The 24,888-nt window shown below is 43.8% G+C and overlaps 1 protein-coding gene across 12 annotated transcripts in view; it reads left to right on the top strand.

Annotated features, from left to right (window-relative positions):
* RGS12 (regulator of G protein signaling 12) overlaps positions 1 to 24,888 on the top strand; it is a 173,554-nt gene that overhangs the window by 35,196 nt on the left and 113,470 nt on the right. For 9 of the 12 annotated variants that reach the window (XM_038400163.2, XM_038400158.2, XM_043512522.1 and 6 more), the window contains one exon: positions 11,855 to 11,971. The exons of 2 other annotated variants lie outside the window; for them this stretch is intronic. In XM_038400163.2, the coding sequence (XP_038256091.1) occupies positions 11,855 to 11,971 (117 nt within the window). Of the gene's footprint in view, positions 1 to 11,854; positions 11,972 to 24,888 lie in introns of those variants that run through there. One more of the 12 variants, XM_043512528.1, reaches the window with a different exon arrangement.

Below are 24,888 nucleotides of genomic sequence, written 5' to 3'. Positions count from 1 at the left end.
TACAGAGTCCTTTCCTTCGGACTATCATTGGTCCCAAGAGTATTTTCCAAACTTCTCTCAGTGGTAGCTGCTAACTTATGTTCACAAGGGATAAGGATTTACCTATATCTGGACAACTGTCTCCTCAGAGCCTGATCTCTCCAAGAAGCCCACAAAGCCATCAATGCTATGATACACTTGTACTTGTTACAGAACTGGGTTTACAGATCAACATCCAAAAGTAAACCCTCACTCCAGTGCAATGCCTGGCATTCCTAAGGGTTGACCTAGATGCCATAGAGGCCAAAGCCCTCCTACTTCAACACAGGTTTCTATCCTTTGTTTTGCTCATAGATTCTGTTCAATACAGTCCACAAATACCAGCCAGACTTTGCTTTCAACTCTTGGGGCATGTGTCAACAGGAATGGCGGTGATACCACACACTAGACTCCACATGCAATACCTCCAACTATAGTTCTGTTTGGTTTAGAGAACAGAGACAGGCTGGACAAACCCCTGTTACTACCCACCAGGATCAAAAACTCCTTAAACTGGTGGAAGGTCCTAGCCAATGTGTGCAAAGGGATCCCCTCCTGATCGCAGAATCACATACAAAAATCCTAACGGACAACATAGCCTGCATGTACAACATGTACTATATCAACTGGCAAGGGAGGGGCAGTCTCCTTCTCTATGCGCAGAGGCAATGAGATTATGGAACTGATGCATCTCCCACAACGTAACTCTGTCCACGGCTTACCTCCCGGGAAAATAGATCTCGACAACTAACGATCTCAGTTTCAAATTCTCACATGATCACGAATGGGAGATACACCTATCAGTACTCCATGATTTATTCACATGGTAGGAAATGCTGTCCACAGATCTCTTTTTGCCACTTACCAGAACAAGAAATGTCCACACTACTGCTCCAGGGTGGGGATGGGGCAGCACTCTCTGGGCAATACCCTTCTTCTCCCGTTGGACAAAGACTTTCTTTACACCTTTCCTGTGTTTCCTCTGCTACTGAAGGTCCTGCTAAAGATAAAAAAAGGATGCAGCTAACATCATCCTGATTGCTCGTAGTTGGCCAAGACAGACCTGGTACTCTTACCTAGCACAGCTCGCGATGTGCATGCCGATCTCTCTCCCAACCTTTCTGCACCCCCTCTCACAAGACAAAGGGCATATCCTGCATCCCAATTTAGGGATTCTCTGCCTCAAAGTATGGTTCCTGCTTGGCTCCAACACCTTGAGAGCTCCTGCTCAAGGGAGATACCAGAGTTTGTATTGTACAGTAGAAAGTCCTCCACACGACAAACTTACCAGCAGAAGTGGTCCAGGTTTCAGATTTGGTGCATGTCCCAACAAATCTCCCCAACATCTGTGACTCTTCCACACATCCTAGATTATGCTCTGATCCGTATAAAGTCAGGATTATCCATAAACTCTCTTAGGGTCCATCTAGCAGCTATTACAGCCTTTCACCAACTTCTAGAGGGATATTCAGTGCTGTCACACCCAACCACTAAACGGTTCCTTAAGGGTATAATAAACCTTTTCCCTCAACCTTGACTTTCTACCTCCATGTGGGACCTAAACCTGGTACTGAAAGGGCTGACTAGGCCCCCCTCAAACCCATAGTCACCTGTTCACTTACATACCTCTCAGTGAAAACGGCATTCCTGATAGCAATTACCTTGAAGAATAGAAGAGAAAGCAGTTCTGATGGCGCATCCCCTGTACACAGTATTTTTTCAGACAAGGTTACACTCGAACCGTATCCAAAATTCATCCCGAAGGTAACCTCCCTGTTTTACATGAATCAAATTGATTCACCTTGAAATCTTCTACTTCAAGCCTCACCAAGACAATAGGGAGGCTATACTACATCCTAGATGTTAGGAGATCCCTGTCCTTCTACCTTGATAGGACAAATGCCTTTGGAAAGTCCTCTAGACTTCTCCTCTCTCTATGGCGGAAAGATCCAAGGGCTCAGCAATATTTGCCCAAAGACTCTCTAAGTGGGTCTTGAATTGTATCAGACAGTCCTATCAAATTTGTAACATGACCCCTCCGGAGTAGATCCATACACACTCCACAAGATTGATTTCCTCATCTCTTGCCACCTTCAAGAATGTCCCTTGTCTCAGAGATCTGTAGAGTGGCGACATGGGCGTCAGGCCACACTTTCTCTGAACACTACGTGATCGCTGGGGACTCTGCCTCTGATGCCATCTTTGGCTCCACAGTACTTTATCTGTAACTGATCCAACTCTGAAGTCCCAGCCCTCCAGAAGGGGTACTGCTTGGGGGGGTCATGTACAGTAGAGCACCCACAGGGACACAAATTGAAGAAGTTACCTTGTGCAGTAACGATGGTGTGGGGCTCTGCAACCCTCCCTCCTCCCCTCTACTTCAGAGTTCTTGTCTATGACTCTGCAGTAGAGAAGGAACTGAGGGGGGTTAGCCCTTGTGCATTGACTAGTCTCATGGCACAGCACGAGGAGAGACCGCAGATGTCAGGGCCCAACAGACACTGCTACCGAAGTTCTCCGATCAGCAGTGCAGGGATGAATACACACCTACGGTGGAGCACCCATAGGGGCACACATCTTGAAGAACCATAGTTACTGCACAAGGTGAGTAACTTCTTCTTTCAGTAACTTATGTCTCAATAGATCATAGAATGGTTACAGAATGGCATACATACAGGCATGGCAATGTAAGGTTATTATTTTTAAGAAACAGGAATGGTCCTAGCAAAACAAATCTCTGGTTTTTCTGTAAACTATACACTTAAAAGGTATTCTTTACTGTTTACGTGTCCTGCTCACCTTTTTGAGCTCCATGTGGTGGTGTTGAGGGGAACCATGCTGCTGGCATACACTCCGCCATTAACAAATACACACTGCTAACTGGGGCTTCTCATAACTTTTGCACTGGTTCCTGGAGCAGAAATTCCTTCTATTACTGTGGTGTTAAATGTTAAAATGGAATCCAAAATTTAGTGGACTTAAGATCAGTTTCTATTTTGTCTGCATCTGCTGCAGGCTCCACTGTGGGCTGTCCTTTGAGGGTGCATAAGCTTTTCCTAGTATGGACCCAGAATGTGCTGCTCCTGCTCCAAAACCTGCTCTGGAACCAGTTTCAGCAACAGAGTGACTTCAGTGTCCCCATTCAGTACCTGCTGTTTTCCCCCATTAGTCCGCATGCTGGATTCTGGAGCCAGCAGGGCACCATCCTGGCTGACTAGGTCATTGTGCATCAGGATTGGCTCTGTGCTGGGCATCATAATACGGGCATGACGTTGGCAAGCTGCCTGGGGTGCGGTTCTAGTCTTTAGTTTTCTGGTACTTACTCTTGAGCTACTTAATCTGCTCCTTGCACTGGTCACTGGTTTGGTAAATTTGCAAAGCTACCAGCTTCTTCACTATTTGTTAGTATGTATGGTCATTCCTAGTACTCTTACTAAAATCCACAGTTCTTCTGGCTTTGCACCAGAGATTTACCAATACCTGTGCTCCTGTGAGCTTGAAGCAGTTTGATTCACAAAAGAGATGTTCTGTTCAGTCTGCATTGCAAACACAGAATGCTCTCTGGTGTATTTGCAACTCAGTGGTCAGAAAGGTTAACATTGACTCACTGAGCTGCTGCAGTACACCAAGGGTGGTGGCTTCCCTTTTCAATAGAGGAGATTTGAGATCCTTGGAATAGAGAGGACAAAGGACGTTGGCCCGTGGGATTGTGGGATACTTTTTGGAGGACTCCCAGGAACTGAGTCAAGCAAGGCTATGTCTACACTACAAAACAATAGGGCTTGCACCCTGAGTCAAGGCCTGACCTGGTCTCAGATCCTGCAACCCCACAGGGTACTGGGACCTTGGGTCAAAGCCCTGAGTTAGCATGATTTATGTGTGGATAGAAGTGGTGGATAGGCTTGAGCTTGAGTCTGAGCTTGGGCTTACACTGGAGTGTAGATGTACCCTGTGTTTTTCTTATTTGTTACTGGTGGGATGCCAGAGTTTGCAGTCCCCCACCTAATTTTTAAAATCCTCAGTCTTTTTATAGGGTCTGAGACAAAAACTTGTTTTTGGAGGGAAAAATACTTTTTCATGATTAATTTTTACTATGTGTCTTGTTTTGACGTTTTAATTTTACTTATGGTTTTTTTGTGGTATCTTTAGGTTATATAAGTGATAAGATAAGGGGAGCTCTAATCCGGACATTATTACCGTTTCATTTCTTATGGAACTCGTCTGTACTAGCAATTTTTTTTATTGACTCAGTTCTTTATAGAAAAATCTGCTATAACAATATCACCCAGTTTTGTTTATTCTTTTGTATATACTTTTAGTAGTTTGAGGGTTTTTTCTGCAGGACACCTGGATTCTTAAAGATATGAAAATGCTGAGGATAACTAGATGCAGCTCAACACTCAATCATATGACATTCCTAAATATAGGTTACTTACAGGTTAAAAACCAATTAGAATTCAAACACACACTTTGGTAATGCTATAAAGATTTTGGAAGAATAGTTCATATTTAAATTAATATGCAAGAAAAAAAGAAACTAAAAGGGTTAATATTTATTAACAGGTATTAGACTTCCTAAGTTGTCAGAGGAATTTTCTAGTTTCTCTACCATTCTAGGGTTAGGCTTCAGGAATTCGGGCTTTCCTTTTCAGCCTCTGATCAAATATCTATCTACTGTCCTGATTTTGGTTTATTGATCCAGACATTATATGTTTCAGGTAGGGAACATATCTTGTACCACTATTTAATAAATTGTAATAGACTTCATTGGCACTTTGTACCAAAAAAAGAGAGTTAATCTAGCATATATGCATGATTCAAAGTATTTTTTAGCCAGATGGCAGTATGTTGCTTTGAAAGTCATCTTCATCCTTGCAGATTTTTCTGCAGTAGTTCACAGTACAATAAAAGCTGTTTTATCCGACATGTTGGGAGAATGGGGGGTAGAAAATGCTGGTTAACTAAGAGGGAGTTTGGGTGCAGGAGGGGGCTCAGGGCAGTGGCTTGGGGTACTGGATCTGGGGGCTGCTTACCTCAGGTGGCTCCCTGCAAGCGGTGACCTCTTCTGGCTGCTCCTAAGTGGAGGCTGTGCGCTGTGTGCTGCCTCCTTCCACTGGCGCTGCCCCCGCAGCTCCCATTGGCTGATTGGAACTGCGTTGCTAGCGCTGGGGGCGGGGTGGGGGCAGTGCATGGAACTGCCTGCCACATCTCCACCTAGGAGCAGCCAGGACAGGTCGCTGCTTGCGGGGAGCCACCCGAGGTAAGCGGCCCCTGGATCCTGTACCCTCTCCCATGCCTCAAACCCTCTCCCACACCCAAACTCCCTCTGAGTGCCTGCACTCCATGCTCCCTTCCATGCTCCAATCGATTTCCTGTGCCAACTGGACCATAAACCAGAATTTCAATGAATATCAGAAATGTTGGTTTATAGAGCTTTCCCATTGAAGAGACAGTTAAAACTGCTTTTACTATATATAATAAGGGTAATGAGTACTATTTAAATTTTCCCTAATAGTTCCTCTAATTACTGACTGACTACATGCATGTTAAAACCTTTCAGTTACTAGTAGAAAACATCAGAGACACAGCCTCTGAAATCTTCCTTTACGTCAGTGGTGCCCAAACTTTTCCCGTCGCACCCCTGTTTACCAGTAATGGAATCTGTCCAACCCTCCTCCCCCGTTACTGCACAATTGGCTCAGCAGAGGAGCTTGGGCTGAAGGTAGAGCTAGGGGCTGAACTGAGGATGGGAGTGGAGCTGAGGCTAGAGGCAGGGCTGGCCTGCGGGTGTAGAGGGACTGAGGACAGAGCTGACCTGGGGGCAGAGTGGAGCTGCGGCTGGGGCCAAAGGTGGGCTGGGGTGGAGTGGGGCTGGGGCCAGAGCTGTGGCTGGGAGCAGAGCGGAGCTACAGTTGGGGGCGGAGTGGGGCTCAGTGGTCCTCCCATCTCGCCCCCTGTGGGGGCTGGTCTTGGCCCTGATGCGTCCCCCCTACAGTTTGGGGATTACTGCTTTATGCAAATAAATCCTGTGACTTCCTACAGCTGAGCTGATTTGCAGATTGTAATTGTAATAGCTATTTTCTGTTCAAGCCATAGATGCTTTTTCCTCAGTAGATTCTCAGTAAAAGTCTTTGGCTGTAGTTAACTGGAGATATCTGTTCCTGCAAGATTTATTTATTTATTTATTTATTGTGCGTGAGATAAATAGACTTCCAACATACTTCCTCTTCCAGAGACCAGGCCCATTTGTACAGACTAAATCTCTGGAAAGAGAAGGCAGTGGAAGGGAGACTTCAGCAATCACTGGGAAATTTAAATATTTTGCAGAGAAATTCAAGAAGTAGTCTTTTTTTTTTTTCTTTTTTAGCAGTGTCTAGTCCTCTTCATCTCCCATAGGTATCTCTAACTCGGCTCTTCAATGCAAGAAAGAGACCATTGGTTTAGGGAACATTTTTTCTTTAAGTGCTGCTTCAAAACACTTACGTCTTGTCCAAGTTGGCCAGGCAAGTGGTTAACTTTAACTGGCTTCCACCTTTTTATCAGCAGTTCTCTAGCATTATTTTATTCTTGGTATAAATGGGCCATATTTCTCACTTTCTTTATTGGGGTCATATTTCTCATTTGCTTTATTATGCTACAGCTGGATTCTAACCAAGCGCTCAATATTTATTTTTGTACAAATGTCAGAAAACCTCACATCAAATTTTGACTCGGTGCTAATTTCCTGTTCTGTTTTGTACTCCTACATGATTCTAAGTGTGGTTTTTTCATCCTCCCTTTCATTCTTTGTCTCTGTATTTACAGACCCTATATAACCCAAGAGGCTTTTAGTTTTAAACTCGGGCATCAACATTTGCTGAATAACCAAATCTAGTGATTCTGAAGATTGCAGATCAATTTCATTTTCCCTCAGAATGCAACTGGAGTTACCTTAAAGCAGGCCTCCCCCCTCCTCCCCAAATTTAGATGTAATTAGTTTCTAAAATCTTTTGCATTATATTTTATCCACACATGATAACCACTCAGAGTAGCACACAGGGATTGCCACCATTTAAACCTATGTTGGGCAATTATTTCTGTGTTCTCTTTGGGCTGCACTGGGAAACAAAGTGAAAATGTCATGTTCTCCGTTGTTCCAGATGTGTTTGCCCAGTTTTGATATTTTGTTTTCTTTCTCATCACCCTTCTGTTATGAAAGATGGATAGCTGCTGGGAAAGCTTTTGTTTTTGATGATACTACAGAGGAGCAGTGAGGAGCATGCATTAAAGTGTACTTTAATACTTTCTTGGTTGGCTTCAGTATGCCATTTTCCCTCAAAGTACTGATGTTACCGTTGTTGCCAGCCTTTGGAGTTCCTCCTGCCTTTCATTCCTCATTTGTGTTTTTTCTCACTAAATGAAAGATTTAATAAATGCAAAGGTGGGTACTTCCATAGTTAAAAAATGGTGAAACTTTCTGAAACTTGCATGCAAGTACTTTGCATCCTTACATACAAGGAACATCGAGTGTCACTGGTAATAACTCTCAAGGTGCCACACTATTGTTTTGACTATCTGTAATTAATACTGATGCATTCTGCTGAATTTGCCGTGGAGTCTGCTGCAGAGTATTGCTTCATATCTAAGCTTTCATTTTGCACGGGGAAATGTTGTTTTAGATTTTAGGATTGCAAAGAGCCTTACAATATAAACCATATGTGAACCAATGCAATAATACCTGCCTGGATCTGCAGATCACTTGCAAATTATCTCAGAGATATGAAATGCCCTGTTTAGCTCAGTGGGTGTTAACCTTGAAACCTAAGGATGGCAACTTAGAATGTCAGCATACTAAATTGATGATAATTTTCTAGCCTAAATATCCTGCTAATGTGCTTGTTCAAGTCTGAAATTGTTCCTGGCTGTCAAAACCTCAAGGGTCTACTTTTCAGCTTCTCCCTGGCAGCTTCTATGGTGTAGTTATTCATTGTCAGTACACTGAAAATTGAAAATATAGGACATCATTTGTTTTCATAGTGAGTTAAGAACCTCCTTATTTAAAGCTTTCCTGAAATGCCCCAGAAACAAGAAGAGCTTTCTCCAGAATTTGGGTCCAGCTTCCTGCAAAGTACACTGGGCCTTGGCAATACGTCTTACAATAAAGAAGACTTCCAAATGGAGTCTCTAGTAAATATACACCAATGAGAATTGCAAACTCACCAATGAGAGTCATATTGTTAAAGAATAGCATTGAATACCTGTGGGTAAATAAACAGATATTCATTTTCTTCTGAGAAGATGTCAAAAATATATCATCTTATAGAACAGTGATATAACTTCATAGTGTTCTGTTTTTTTCCCTACTTTGTACAATCAGCTGTGAACATCCAATTATAAGAATGGAATTATTTTTACTTAATGTAAATTTCAAATATAGCAAAACAAAACACTTGGGGGGGAAAAATATTTTAGAGTTGGTAACAGTGACTCTCATAAAGGCAGAAGAGAAAAAAAGACATGAAGGAAAAGTAATAGCTGCCATTTAAAATCCATGCAGTCGCTAATAAATATTCTTGAGACATAAGGTAGGTAAGATAATATCTTTTATTGGAGCAACTTCTCTTGGTGAGAGAGACCAGGTTTCGAGTCACAGCTCTTCTTCAGGTCTGGGAAATGTTGCACAGAAAAATTATAAAAGAGAAAAAGACCCTTTTACTTCTGGGTGAACACTTTTCACAAAGCGATTACTCTATATCTGATTTCTCAGTCATCGTCCTCAAAGGAAAACTGCACCAGTGCCTTCAAAAAAAAAAAACAAGCCTAAGAGCTTAAGTTCATAACTTTGCTAGACCCTAAAAATCATGGACGGAACAGAGACACTGGATTATGGCTTTTTACAATGGTCTATAACCCATTAAACCAACCCTCTCTGCTTCTTTTTTTTGTGTGCTTCCCCCCCACATGACTGGAGAGGTATTATCTGGCTATTTCACCAGAAATGGTCCCTCTAAATATGTTTGTTTATGCTAAACATTCTTTTCACCTTGTATTTAGTTGTGACACTCTGAGTACATTTCCCAGATCTGAAGAAGAACTCTGTGTAAGCTTGAAAGCATGTATCTCTCTCCAAGAGAAATTGGGCCAATAAAATGGTCTTCCCAGGTTTCTGTAATATCCTGGGACCAACAAAGCCATGACAACATAGCCTACAGTACACATTCTTGTCAACTTGCATCCTTCCTCACCATAGCAGATGAAATAAGGGATAGATAAGTATGATATAATTAAAAGGAACGTTTTAAGACAACATAAATTGGGAGTAGTTAATGTGCCTCTTCAATGTTGCGTGGAAGGCTGGTGCAGTACCTTTTGGACTGGCAAACTGGGTTGGTGGTCCCAATCTTTAAGGAAGGATACAAGAGGGTGTGTTCCAACTATAGGGGGATCACACTCCTCAGCCTCCTCGGCAAAGCCTATGCCAGGGTGCTTGAGAGGAGCCCATTAGTTGAAACTTGGATTCAGGAGGAACAATGTGGATTCTGTACTGGCCATGGAACAACTGACCAGCTCTTTGCTTTCTCACAGATACTCAAGGGAGTATCAACTCATGGGAGTTTGCTAATCCAGTCTACCTTTGTTTTGTAGACCTGGAGAAGTCATATGACTACATTCCCTTTGATGTCTTGTGGGAAATGCTGCCGGGAGTATAAGGTGCCAGTGCCGCTTTTGCGTGCTATCCGGTCCCTCTATTCTCGGAGTGAGAGTTGTGTTCATATTCTTGGCATTAAGTTGAGTTCGTTCAAGGTGAGTGATGGATTCTGCCAAAGGTGTGTCTTGTCCCCACGCCTGTTCATAATTTTCGTGGCCAGGATTGCAAGGCGCAGTCGAGCTGTGGAGTGCACCCGGTACGAGGACTCGTAGCATCTCTGCTGTTTGCAGATGATTATGTCCTTCTTGCTTCTTCAGACTGTGATCTCTGATGCACACTTGAATGTTTTACTGCTGAGTGTGAAGTGGCTGGAATGAGAATCAGCACCTCCAAATCAGAAGTCATGGGCCCTCTCCTGGAATAAAGTGGACTGCTCTCTCTAGGTGCAGGAGGAGCTGCTACATTTAGTGGAAGAGTTCAAATATCTAGGGGTCTTGTTCATGAGAGATGGCAAGTGGGAGCGTGTGATCAACTGGCGGATTGGTGCAGTGGTAGCAGTGATGCGGGCACTGTACTGATCCATGGTGGTGAAGCAGGAGCTGAGTTCTTGGACAAAGCTCTCCATTTACAGGTCGCTTTTACATCCCTATCCTCACTTGTGGTCATTAACTTTGGGCAATGACTGAAAGGATGAGATCGCAGGTACAAGCGCAGAAAGGAAGTTTCTCTGTAGGGTGACTGGGTTTACTTTCTGAGACAGGATGAGGAGCTCGACTATTTGGGATGGCCTTGGAGTAGAGCCACTACTCCTCTGGATCAAGAGGAGCTGGTTGAGGTGGTTTGGGCACCTGTTAAGGATGCCCCTGGAGGCTTCCGTTGGAACTTTGCCAGGCATGTCGCACTGGGTGGAGGCCCCGAGGCCGACCCAGGATGTACTGGAGGGATTATATCTCCTGGCTGGCCTGGGAATAGTGGGGAATCACCTAGGAGGAGCTGGAACATGTTGCGGAGGAAAAGGAGGTCTGGTCCTCTCTATTCTCCATGCTGCCACCTCAACCCTCACTGGGAAAAATGGCATAAAGGAAAAAGATGATGATAAATTGGGGGACGTTTCAGATACATGGAGCAACAAAAATAGTGACTCTCCAGCTGTGGATGGTGTGGAGAGAGAAGAGGCCCTCACTAAAGAGGAACTGAGTTTGATGGAACATCTCCATAGAGACATTTGAAATCCCAGAAAACCATTTTGATTTAACTTTGGAGGTGGATTATGATGCCATTTATGGTTGAGGAGAGGTGATATAACTCTATTCTCCAAAGCTAAAGAGTAGTCAGTGACTTCATTTTAGACCTCATGCAAGAAAGTGGGAATTTATTGATGTTAGGCCATAAAGGAATGTCAGTCATCAAAGTGGGGACACAAGATAGTTTTACTCTCAATTTGATGTTAGTTCTGTTTGTCTGGATGTAATACAATAACTTGAATGCTGCATCCAATCAGTTCCAAAATTTCAGGGAATGTTCCATCTGTATTTAAAGCATACAGAAAGAGTGCATCAAAGACTGGGTAAGATGGATTCTAATATTGTTGTAGCATCATATGGAGGAAATGTGAGCAAGCATTTTATAGTCATTACAACATAGGGGTAGGTCTCTCTTATGTTCAAATATGGGCACCCATGTTGCTGCTAATTACACATACAATTTACTTTATGAGGATGAGTAGTCCCACTGATTACTCATGTTCATAAAGTCATACGTGTCTAAATGTTTGCAGAACTAGGGCCTTTGGCTGGAAAAGTCACCTCATTAACTTAAGTAAATCATTTGGGTAGAGAATTTCAGAGACACATCCGATGAAGTGAGCTGTAGCTCACGAAAGTTTATGCTCAAATAAATTTGTTAGTCTCTAAGGTGCCACAAGTACTCCTTTTCTTTTTACGAATACAGACTAACACGGCTGCTACTCTGAAACAGAAGACAGGTGCCTAACACCCATTCAAAATGGGAACCTAACTCACTTTTATTACTTTTATTGAAGATCTTCCTCCTTGGTGTTCAATGTGCTTGTCAACACAATTGTAAAACTGGATAAAAGACGGACATCTCTAGAAATCAGATGTTGTCTCTGAGGAGGAGTTTTATGTAAATAAAGTACTAAAATAAAATACAAGTATAAGTAACCCTATATTTTCTATTGTGTTTTAGGGTGCTAAATTTGGACATCCAGTTGGATTAGCCCTGGCTCCCCAACGTTCCTCTGTTCGGAGATCATTTGGAAGATCTAAGCGATTTAGCATTACTCGTTCACTGGATGATCTTGAGGTAATTAAGGTTTACATAAAACATTACATTATATTAAACTTTTAAATGATTCCTGGGGAGTAATATTTTAGTAATTTTGTCAGTGATACAGGATCTGTGGAAGCAACAAATATAGTGCTGAGAGCTGCCTAACTACTATGAAACAGATGCTCAATCGGCAAGAGGAACTAGATGGAGAGGAGGTTGAAGGAGGCTTCATTCCTTCCTCTCTTATAGTGCTGTCTCCCCAAAGGCTGCTCCCTGGTGGGGGTGAGGGGAGACAAAGATGGGACACCAACTGATCTACCTGTCACTTCCAAATTGGAAGAAAGAAAGGTACTTCAGAGGTGGGAGAAAAAAGACCGAGACGCAGAGCCGTTGGCATGGGTGGAGGAAGGAATGGGAAGGAACACAAAGCCCCTGGCATGAAGGGAAGAAAGGGGGATCCTGGTTTGGGGGCAAGGAAATTGGAGGAGCACATGGTTCCCTAGCATGGTGCGGGAAGAAGGAGGAATTGGGGCACATGAAGCCTCAGGCATGGGTGGGGAATTGGGGATGCGCAAATGGAGTCTTGAGCATGGGGGTGAGAAAAAGGGGGAATCAGGAACTGGAGGGATGCAGTGGTGTGTTGATGCAATGAGTACTCGGCCTACAGAAGCCATGAACTGTGTGACCCTAAAGACCAATTATTCATTATTTTATTACTCTCTTCCCAAATATCTCAAATATTTTGAAGAAAGAAAAAAGCAAATATTCCTTATTGAGAACATATCTATATCCCAGTCTGAAGTTTTAAAAGAATGTGATTTTTATTTTTAACCATATACTCAGAAATTTAAAATGGTAGGCTGTCCTTTAAACATCAAAGCAAAATAATCTGAGTGGAGACCCAGTGTGAGAAATATTAGCCCAGGCAGTAATTTGAAAAACATCATAAGTGAATGGAAAAAAAAAAGTATTTGGAATGGACATGTCCAGTTCTAAATATAGTAGCATTACTGCAGCACTATAATTCAGTATTATAATCACCAAACAACCGTTGTTTCTAATAAAGTAGAACAGAATATAGTCTTCAGTAGTGATGAGCAGGATAAGTTGTATTCCATGTAGTTTCTTGTACGTAGGTATTTTGAATGTAGCTCAGTCAGTTTAATCAACTGAGTTTTTGTTAGCCCATTCTGTAGGACTATGAGTTTGTTCCAGTGTGTTTTGAGTAACATTTCCTCTCCCAGGCCATTATGCACTGGAGCTATGTACCAGTTATCTGCCTGGTTTCCTTCCCCAAATGTGGTCGTATGATTCCTTTCGGATTCCTTGTTGTTAAAGGAGTGATTTAAATGTAAAATATTGTATGTTTACTGTTTATAACTAATCTGAAAATATTCTGCCTCTTCCTTTTAAAAAAAATCATTCAGAGATTTAAACATGAATAAACAATATTCTTATGAGGTCAGAACTGTGTAATATCACAGGTGCCTGCTTACTTGCAGAAACCAGTTTATGCATTGACAGAAGTGGTAAATTTTTATATTCCAACTTTGACTTGTAGAATTTACCCCTTAGATGATATCTTTACTGGCAGATATTTTAAACCAGGTTACTATAAACTTGCAGAGAGGGAAAAAGAGGTAGGGAGGGAACCAAGTAAATGCACAATAATTCCAAGACTATGTAGTGTTACAGAAAATGATATATAGAGTGCCAAACATATGGCTATAGTCCAAACCTTTTTTGACAATTCTGGGTCCTGGGAGTTGCAGTCATTCACAAAGGGCAGAATATAGTCCATTGTCTCCTTACAAATCAGAGACAAATTCCGTCGAAGCATTATGTGTAGTAATTGCTAGCAATATTTTAGCAGTCAGGTCTTCACGAAAAGACACCTAGAAATTTGATTTTAATGGCATAACAAGAAAGGGGACTGGTTGTGTCTGCCTGTACAAGAGGGGGTCCTCAAAATAGCCAAGGCCTTGTGGCAGACCTCCTCCTTCATCCCTCCCACCTCAAAACAGACTGAGAGAAAAGTTCTTTGTGCCGGCTGAAGGTTTTGAATACCTTTATTCCCCCTGCCCCGGGGCTTGCTGGTTGTGTCTGCGGCCAACGAGAAGACAAGCAGGTCCCCACCTCCTCGACTCCCAAAAACAAAGAGGCCAAAAAACCTCAATTTATTTGGGAGAAAAATTTATTCAACCGCCAGCCTGCAATTTTGGGCGGCGAACCATTAAGTGGTACAATTTTAATCTCTGGGATGGCCTTAAAAAATTCCAGGAATCCCTCCCTGAAGGTCTGGCCCAAGAATTTGGCACCCTGGTGGAGGAGGGTACTGCAGTGGCCAGATGTTCCCTGCAGATGGCATAGGACATGGCGGACTTGACGGCAAGGGTGATCACATCGGCGGTGGTCATGTGATGCACCTCCTGGGTGCAAACAGTGGCCCTCTCCCAGGAGATGCAGACCTTGATCGAGGACCTCCCCTTTGATGCAGTTGGTCTGTTCTCGAATCAAACAAATGCCAGGCTAAATGGGATGAAGGATACTAGGACTACCCTTCGCTCGTTGGGCATACATATGCTGCAATCAGCCAGGAAGCTTTTCCGGCCACTGTCGCCGCCAAACCCTGGCATCCCCATCAGGGATCTACAATGAGAAGGGACGCTAGTTTTAGTTGTCATCGCCCTTCTTCCTCCCACTCACAGCCCAGCCAGGGGGCCAGAAGAAATCATTTTGAGGGTGCGCCCGAGAGCGACGCCCAGTAAGTCAACCAGATCCTACCTGTCTTTTCCTCAACTGCCTCTCCCCCTACCGCTTGGCCTGGTCGTGGGTTATGTCTGACCACTGGGTCTTGGACATAGTAGCTTGGGGCTATACCCTACAGTTCTTGGCTGCCCCTCCTTCATGCCCCCCCATTTTCCCGCCTGTCTTCAGGGACCCTTCTCACGAGCAACTCCTTGTTCAGGAGGTCGAGAAGCTCCTGGGCTTGGGGGCTGTTGAGGAAGTTCCTTGGGACATGGAGGGAAGAGGATTCTACTTCCTAATCCCAAAGGCCAAAGCGGGCCTCAGATCCATCCTGGACCTGTGTGGTCTCAACAAATCTCTCAAGAAGTTGAAGTTCCGCATGGTCTCCCTGGCCTCCATCATTCTTTCCCTGAATCCAAGGGACTGGTATGCCGCTTTCGACTTAAAGGACACTTATTTTCATGTCTCCATATTTCCGTACCACAGGCATTTCCTATGTTTCATAGTGACTGGGCACCACTTCCAGTTCACAGTGCTACTCTTTGGCCTCGGCCCCCAAGGTGTTCACAAAATGCGTGGCACCGATAGCGGCTTACCTGAGACATCGAGGAGTCCAGATCTTCCCATATCTCAACGACTGGCTCATCAAGGGCAGGTCTCCAGCACAGGTGCAATGGAACCTCGATCTGGTGTGGTCCATCTGCAACGATCTGGGCCTGTTAATAAACACAGAGAAGTCCATATTAATGCCAGTCCAATGCATAGAGTTGATTGGAGTGGTTCTCAACTCCACGGAAGCCAGGGTCTTCTTTCCAGAAGCTTGATCCTTCCTTCCATGTCAGGCTTGATCGCCCATGTAAAGAGCCATCTGCTTGCTACAGCCCACACGTGCCTGCAACCAATGGGCCACATGGCCGTGTGCACGTATGTGGTCAGCCATGTCCAATTTCATCTACGGCTCTGCAGGTGTGGTTGGTCTTGGTCTATGTCTCCAGCATGCACACCCTGGACCAAGTGGTTATGGTGCCGAACCACGTCCTCCTGTCCTTGGCCTGGTGGCTGGATCCCAAGTTGGTGCTGCAGGAGGTTTCCTTCATGAGCCTGTCTCCATTGCTCATCCTGGTCTCGGATGTGTCAGACCTTTGCTGGGGAGCCCCTCTGGGCAAGCTCAACTTCCAGGGCTGCTGGCTACACAGCGATCTGGCCTTTCATATCAACATCAGGGAGCTCAGAGCGGTTTGCCTGGTCTGTCTGGCTTTCTTGCCCCATCTGAGTGGCACGTGGTGCAGGTCCTGACAGACAATACAGCTGCCATCTATTATATCAACAGGCAGGGCGATGCCATGTCTTCAGCCCTTTGTCAGGAGGCGCTAAGCCTCTGAGACTTTTGTGTGTGGCATGCCATTCATCTGGTGGCCGCTTACCTGCCTGGAACCAGAAACATCCTAGCGGGTCGCCTGAGCAGGACCTTCTTGTCTCGCCATTAATGGTCGCTTTATTCGGAGGTGGTCCACCTAATCTTCCACAGGTTGGGGACTTCCCAGGTGGACCTGTTTGCGTCCAGGCAGAACAGAAAGTGTCACGTATTCTGTTCTCTGCAGGGCAGGGACAAGGGCTCCCTGTCGGCCTTCCTGTTTCTGTGGTCAGGAGCGCTGATACGCCTTCCCGCTGGTACCGTTGATCCACAAGATGTTGCTAAAGGTGAAGCAAGACAGAGCATCTGTTATCCTCATAGGCTCATCAACACTGATTCGACATGCTGCTGAGTCTTTCGGTAGCCACCCTGTTGCAGCTACCTCTTTGGCCGGATCTGCTGTCCCAGAACTACGGCAACCTGCTGCACCTGAACCTGGCGTCACTGCACCAGTCCAGACACTCGCACCCCCCCTCTCTCAGAGCCCAGGGATCCAGAGGGAGAAACAGCCTTATGCTGGGTCTTGGGCTTGTATGGAGTTTCCTGCATGCTGCCTCTTTCCTTTAGAGCATGCTGAGAACAGCAGCTGCCGGGAACCCTCCAGCTCCCTCCATAGGTGCCAACTTTCCCCAGCGCCCGTGGATGCTTGCCCCCCCAGCCCCACCCTGACTCCACCCTTTCCCTGCCCCACCCCAATTCCAACCTCTTCCCCAAATCCCTGCCCCAGCCCCGCCTCTTCCCCGAGCATGCTGTGTTGCCCACTCCCCCCTCCATCCCAGCGCTTGCCGTGCAAAACCGCTGTTTTGCAGCACAAGCACTGGGAGCTAGGGGGAAAAAGCGGGCACACGGTGTGCTCAGGGGAGGAGGCAGAGCGGAGGCGGAGGTGAGCTGGAGTTGGGGGGCAGGGCAGGGAGCTGCCAGTAGGTGCAGAGAATCCACCAATTTTTCCCTGGGGTGCTCCAACCCGGAGCACCCATGGAGTTGGCACCTATGGCTCCCTCTCCTTTCCCCCGGCAGTGTCTTCTACTTAAGAGCTGTGCTCTGCCGGGTCCAGCGGCCCCTAGTGGTGGCCAGCAGCTCTGCAGCCCATTTCTGTGGAGGAAAAGGAAATTCTGCACAAAACCCAAGAATTTCTGCACAAATTTTGCATGCGCAATGATGCAGAATTCCCCTAGGTGTAATGGCATTAGTAGTTGTAGCAGCTACAACTAAGCTCAGGTACACTTTCACAGCCTCAAGATCCTCCTGAGATCTACTACTTGTAGCTACTTGTGTATGAAGGAGTGGTTTCTTTGATGGATCAATGGTGTGGTTATGTGGGAACTGTAGTGTGGAAGGACTGGGTGGGAGAAATGGGGACAAGGAGGTGATTGGGTAAGAGGTATAATGGGCATAGCCAGCAAGCAGAAATTGAGAAGAAATAATTTAAACATCAAAAATAGATAACTGTTTGAAATAAAATGAAAAAAAGTCAGTTTGATAGATGTAGCAGTATCCTTGGAAATCCTTACTGAATTAAGTTTAAGTATCTTTGGAGTCAATTGTATTAAATTAGATGAAGGTTTCTAACCATCAGAGGAGTGAAATTCTGGAACAGCCTTCCAAGGGGAGTAGTGGGGGCAAAAAACCTGACTGGTTTCAAGACTGAGCTTGATAAGTTTATGATGGGACTGCCTATGATGGCATGTGGCCCACTGGTGACTGCCTGTAGCAAAAATCCCCAACTGCTGGAGAGGGGACACTAGATGGGAAGAGCTCTGCATTACTAAAGTTCCCAGGTATGTGCCTGGTGGGTCCCTCCGACATGCTCAGGGTCTAATTGATTGCCATATTTGGGGTCAGGAAGGAGGTTCCCCCCAGGGCAGATTGGCTCAGATTGTGTGTGTGTGTGTGTGTGTGTGTGTGTGTGGGCAGGGGGTTCACCTTCCTCGGCAGCGTGGGGCACAGGTCACTTTCAGGTTTATACTAGTGTAAATGGTGAATTCCCTGTAACCTGAAGTCTTTAAGCATGATTTGAGGACTTCAGTAACTCAGCCAGAAGTTTGGGGTCTAAGGAGTGGGTGAGGTTCTGTGGCCTGCAGTATGCAGGAGGTCAGACTAGATGATCATGATGGTCCCTTCTAAGCTTAAAGTCTAAGAGTCATAGGTGTTATGTATTATTGTGGGCCTGAATGATTACAAGACTATATTGACAGGTTTCAGAGTAGCAGCCGTGTTAGTCTGTATAGAACAGTGTGACAGACAGTAATGGACTCTTGAGACAATACGTGTGAAGTGGATTTCTTGGGGAATATCCAGAGGTAGTGGAATGCAAATTTCCCTCCCCCTTAATTCCCCACCCCGAGCCTTTTGAAAATGCCCTGAGGAAGGGATCATTGTCTACTGATCACCTGTTCCTGGAATCTGAAGATCAGAAACCCAAGCTATATAAAGAAAACACTAACCTATACGAATTTGTAACCACAGAAAAATCCCTTGGTGGGGTTTGAAGGACTGACTCCTATTAGAGACCCTGCTGGAGAGGGGGGTGTGGGTGTGTGATTTCTGGTGAGCTTACTAGAATGTGAATAGATTGTTTTATTGTTTTTAATATATTTTCTCTAATGCTTTCACTTTAAGAATAAATGTGTTTTGGTTAGAGAGACCTGTGTGCAACTTATAACTGCTGGCAATTATTCTGTTAATAAGCATTAGAAGAGAAAACAAAGTGTAGATGCTGGCCTCTTTAGGCAGTCTGGGTTGCTGACAGTTTCGCAGTGTAGGCAGGGAACTCTGCAGCTTGGGTAAACCCCAGTCAAAAGGGACAAAGATGCAGGTCTCCTCCCAAGAGAGGTGATGGCTAGGAGCTGGGATCCCAAAAGTGAGTACCCCCTTGATGGACTGTGAAGGGAGAATACAGGGGGACAGCCAAGATGAAATACACAGTAATTAAAAACAGTGGAAGTTAATTAAATATTAACTCTTGTTCTGTTAACTGCCACTGTCTTTTGTTACTTTGTTTTTAATCCTGGCCTATTGTCATTAAAAAATAAATTTAGTTGTTGTTTAAAAATTATTTTAATAGGTTTCAATCATTGCCTATTAAATCTTGAAAAACTATCCCTCTCCTGTCCTCCCTCTTTCTGATTATCTATGAACTGTAGGCCACCTGTCCCCTCCCTGCATCTCAAATACAGCCCTGTGAGTCCTCCCCCTATGCTACCCACCCTACCCCATAGATTCATGCTCTGTGTGTGTGTGTGTGTGTGTGTGTGTGTGTGTGTGTGGCAGGGGGCGGGTGGGCAGCAGAATTCCCAAGATTTAACAGCTGGTCAAACGTCCAGTGAAAGGAACCTTAAAATTAGTGTTCTTTAAACTTTAAATATCTTAAACTCAAAGGCTCACCCCCCTTGCAAGGTGATGTATGCCCTCAACTGGCACTCCTGGTTGTAAAATTGAGCCATTTTCACAAGAAACAAATGGCCAAAGCTGAGATCCTGAAGAAAAGGACATTTCTCTTTGATTTATATCACAACTAAAAATTACCTTTCCAAATACAAGATATGACAAACTATATGTTCACCATCAAGAAGAAAAACTGTAAAATACAGACAAGATTCAAAATGTCAGTTGCTTTGGAACAAAAGTTGAACACATGGCTAAGAGACCAGTTTAAGCAGCGCAAAAATATACATTTGAGAAGCCAACTAATGCACTCATCAGATGCACAAATTAAGGAAATAGTAGGGCTGTCGATTAATCGCAGTTAACTCAGATGATTAACTCAAAAAAATTAATCATGATTAATTCAAAGTGTACTCTGAACTCTAAGGTACAGATGTGGGAACCTGCATGAAAACCCCCTAAGCTTATTTTTACCAGCTTAGGTTAAAACTTCCCCAAGGTACAAACTATTTTATCTTTTGCCCTTGGACTTTATTGCTGCCACCACCAAGCGTCTAACAAATATATAACCGGGAAAGAGCCCGCTTGGAAACGTCTTTCCTCCCCAAACCCTACACCCCCTTTCCTGGGGAAGGCTGGATAAAAATCCTTACCAATTTGCATAGGTGAACACAGACCCAAACCCTTGGATCTTAAGAACAATGAAAAAGCAATCAGGTTCTTAGAAGAAGAATTTTAATTGAAGAAAAAAAATAAAAGAATCACCTCTGTAAAATCAGAATGATAAATACCTTACAGGGTAATCAAATTCAAAACATAGAGAATCCCTCTAGGCTAAACCTTAAGTTACAAAAAGACACAAAAACAGGAATATACATTCCATTCAGCACAGCTTATTTTATCAGCCATTTAAACAAAACAGAATCTAGTGCATATCTAGCTAGATTAATTACTAAGTTCTAAGATTCCCTTCCTTTTCTGTTCCTGGCGAAAGCATCACACAGACAGAGAGAGAGAGAGCCTTTGTTTCTCCCCCCCTCCAGCTTTGAAAGTATCTTGTCTCCTCATTGGTCATTTTGGTCAGGTGCCAGCGAGGTTATCCTAGCTTCTTAACTCTTTACAGGTGAAAGGGTTTTTCCTCTGGCCAGGAGGGATTTTAAAGGTGTTTACCCTTCCCTTTGTATTTATGACACGACCCCCAAATCACAGATAGGGTGAAATGCCTGCTGTGGTTTCTTCCTGGAGCTCTAGGAGAAAACAGAGTTAATAAGACACATGCACCTCAAAATATACTACCAAGTATATAAAGACTAACAATATTTTCCACATCTCAAGGACGATTTTAACCGGTTGATTCTGGGAAACTTTCACGGGAGAGTGCATCAGCCACTTTGTTAGAAGCTCCTGAGATGTGTTGGATGTCGAAATCAAAATCTTGGAGAGCTAAACTCCACCAAATAAGTTTTTTGTTATTTCTTGTGGCAGTATGAAGCCACTGTAGCGCAGTATGGTCAGTTTGCAGGTGGAAACGCCGTCCCCAAATGTATGGGCGTAGCTTTTCCAGAGCATAGACAATGGTATAACATTCTTTTTCACTGACTGAGCAGTTGCTTTCCCTCTCAGACAGCTTCTTGCTGAGAGACACTACAGGGTGGAATTCTTGATCCGGTCCTTCCTGCATTAAAACTAATCAACACCACGCTCAGACGCATCTGTGGTTACTAGGACCGGTTTGTCAAAGTCTGAGGCCCTTAGCACAGGGTCAGACAGGAGTGTCGCTTTAAGCTGGTTAAAGACCTTTTGACACTCTTCGGTCCACTGAACGGCATTTGGTTGTTTCTTTTTGGTTAGGTCTGTCAGTGGGGTGGCGATTTGGCTGTATTGCGGTACAAATCACCTGTAATATCCGGCCAAGCCTAAGAAGGATTGGACGTGTTTCTTTGACTTTGGGACAGGCCACTTTTGGATAGCATCCACTTTGGCCTGTATGGGGTTGATAGTTCCTTGACCCACCTGGTGTCCAAGGTAAGTCACTCTGTTTAGGCCTATTTGACACTTCTTAACCTTAACAGTTAGGTTTTCTGTTTATTGTTTTTTCAGTGACTTCTGGAACAACTCTACCCAATTTACAAATAAAAATATTTTTCTTCTAATAAAGTTTGAAAACTCAGCTTGGAATTTGAGAGTTGAGCTGTGTTTTTCAGCAATGTGTATTTGACAGTAAAGATTTTGAAATGTACTTAATTTTGTTGAAGCCTGAATAGAATCCATCTCTTTCTGACATCATTCTGCTAGGTTGGCCTAGCAGTTTTATAAGGAGTGAAAAATAGTCAGTGGGAGTACTCATGAGGGTTGTCGGGATCGGGATTTAGTTATTAAGCAGATAGATAAAATGAGTGGCTCATCAAATGGCAACTTGCAGCTGGAAGTCTAGAGATGGATTGCTGGTTTAGAATAGCGTAGAGGGAGTGAGATGTGGCCGGTAGTTTACTGGAGAGAAGCATGTGCAGTGGCTGAAGGGAGCTTGGCAGAAGATGAAGAGGAGACTCTAGCTAGTGAATTAAGGCAGCTGTCATCTCTGACATCAAAAATGACATCTGTGTTAGACTACAGCCTAAATCTCAGATGCTGTAAGGCAGCCACAGTGTAGATGCAGGGCAAAATTTTAAACAGACTGAAGGTGGCTAATGTGAACTCAGTGGGTGGTACTTCTGTAACACCAACAGACCCTGGTCATCGGTGGGTGGGATTGAACCTGGGACCTCTGGAGTTCAGTGCATGAGCCTCTACTGCATGAGCTAAAAGCCTTGTTTATAAAAAGCTATCCCTATAAAACTGCTATGAGGTCATGCAGTAGAGGCTCATGCACTAAGCTCCAGAGCTCCCAAGTTCGATCCCACCCACTGACAACTGGGGTCTCTTGGTGTTACACTTCAATTGGTGCAACAGAATCAACTGAAGTAAAATTAGTTAAGGATTAATCATGTAGGTCAAGAGTCTGAACGCATCCGATGAAGTGAGCTGTAGCTCACGAAAGTTTATGCTCAAATAAATTTGTTAGTTGCTAAGGTGCCACAAGTACTCCTTTTCTTTTTGCAAATACAGACTAACACAGCTGCTACTCTGAAACATGTCTACATTATTTGCTTTGTTTTTTCTCTCCTTCCCTCCTGCCCCCATTACAAATTGTCCCAAAAAATTGCTTCCCTCTTTAGCTTAGGACTGATCTCTATAAAGCTGTTTTGTAGGCCTCTCAATGCATTGTCTCCAATCCACATTCTTGAACCAAGTCTAAATGTGTTCCTTCTAGTATCCCTTCTTTGGAAGTCCTCCTATAATGAAACATGTAAAGGCTCCCTGGAGTGACATTATAACAGATTTAATGAGGATAAAAATGTACATAAAATGATATGTTTCATAGAAATGTAGGACTGGAAGGGATCTTGAGAGGTCATCTACTCCTGCCCCCCACACTGAGGAAGGATCAAGTATACCTAGACTTCCCCAACAGATATTTTTGTCTAACTTGTTTTTAAAAGCCTCCAATTATGGGAATTCCACAGCCTCCCTTGGAGGCTTATTCCACTGCTTAACTATCATTACAGTTAGAAAGTTTTTTCTACTGTCTAACTTAAGTCTTCATTACTACAGATGAAGCTGATTACTTCTTGTCCTACCTTCACTGGATACAGAGAACAATTGATCACCATCCTCTTGATAATGTATTTGAAAACTGCTATGAGGTCCCCTCTTCAGTCTTCTTTTCTCAAGAGTAAACGTGCCCATTTATTTACTTATTAAACCTTTTTTAATTTTTGTTTTTCTCTTCTGGATTCTCTTGTGAAGGTGTGTCTGTTAGGATATAGATATTCAGGCCTGTCTGTAAAGGCCTATACTCTAAGAATTTAGGTGTATTCTTATCACTTGGCTAGTTATAGAGGTATAAAAGAAAGAATCAAAATCACTGTCTTGGCGGTGTAAGAGCCCTCTCTTACTGGGGCAGTCTGTGGCCCTGTTCTTAGGCTAAGGCCTCTGACTAAGCAACAGAGGCAGCCATAAGCTGGGAAGTGACCGGTCACATCCTCACATTCCAAACTAGTCACATTGAAATAAGGTGCTATGGGGCTGTTAGGAATACAATCCTGTCCTGATAATGCCTATCGCCTCCAGAGAAAGGGAAGTGCCTAGAAGATGTAAAAGGAAACTTAGTTTGATAGCATTCTATCTGGCAAGTACTCACTTATCAATAGCTGGGATGTGAAATCCTCGTTTCTGTGTTTGTTCTATCACTGTAGTCCCCATTTACCTATTGTTTGTCTGCATAATCTCTGGTTCTGTGATTGTTTTTGTCTGCTGTATAATTAATTTTGCTGGGTGTAAACTAATTTAAGGTGGTGGGATATAATTGGTTAAATAATCATGTTACAGTATGTTAGGATTGGTTAGTTAAATTTCAGTAAAACGATTGGTTAAGGTATAGCTAAGCAGAACTCAAGTTTTACTATATAGTCTGCAGTCAAACAGGAAGTGGGGGTGGGGTGGGAGAAATGGGAACAGGGAATGGGGCTGGGGAAATTGGAATCATGTTTGGCAGGAATAGGAACAGGGACACAGGTGTAAGGCTCTGTGGTGTCAGAGCTGGGAAGAGGGACACTAAGGAAGGAAACTGGAATCGTGCTTGGTGGAAGTTCACCCCAATAAACATTGAATTGTTTGCACCTTTGGACTTTGGGTATTGTTGCTCTCTGTTCATGCGAGAAGGACCAGGGAAGTAAGTGGTTGAAGGAATAAGCCCCCTAACAGTGTCACCCAGAACTGGCCATAGGGCTCCAGCTCAGCCAAGTAGAGCAGGACAGTTACCTTCTGTGTCTTACGTATTACACTCCGGCTAATAGACCCCAGAATGATATTAATCTTTTTCACATCTATATCACGTATTTGATTCTTGTTCAATTTGTGATCCTCTATTCTTTTCAGCAGTACTGCCACCTAGCCAGTTATTCCCCATTTTGTATTTGAGCATTTGAGTTTTCCTTCCTAAGTTTAGTACTTTGCATTTGTCACTATTGAATTTCAATTTGCTGATTTCAGACTAATTCTCTAGTTTATCAAGATAATTTTGAATTTTAATTCTATCCTCCAAAGTGCTTGTAACCCTTCCCAGCTTGGTATCTTCCACAAATTTCATAAGTATACTCTTTACTCCATTATTCAAGTAATTAATTAAAATGTTAACTAGAACTGGACCCAGCATAGACCTCTGCAGGTACGCAATAGAATTGTCCTTCCAGTTTGATAGTAAACCATTGATATGGAGTATTATTTTCCAAACAGTTATGCACTTACCTTACAGTAACTTCATCTAGACTGTATTTCCCTAGTTTGATTAAGGTGCCACAAGTAC

This window comes from Dermochelys coriacea, chromosome 4 (assembly GCF_009764565.3).
Source record: "Dermochelys coriacea isolate rDerCor1 chromosome 4, rDerCor1.pri.v4, whole genome shotgun sequence".
NCBI classification, from domain to species: domain Eukaryota; kingdom Metazoa; phylum Chordata; order Testudines; family Dermochelyidae; genus Dermochelys; species Dermochelys coriacea.
The sequence above is the reverse complement of the archived record's forward strand: the minus strand, read 5'-3'. Positions and strand labels throughout refer to the sequence as shown.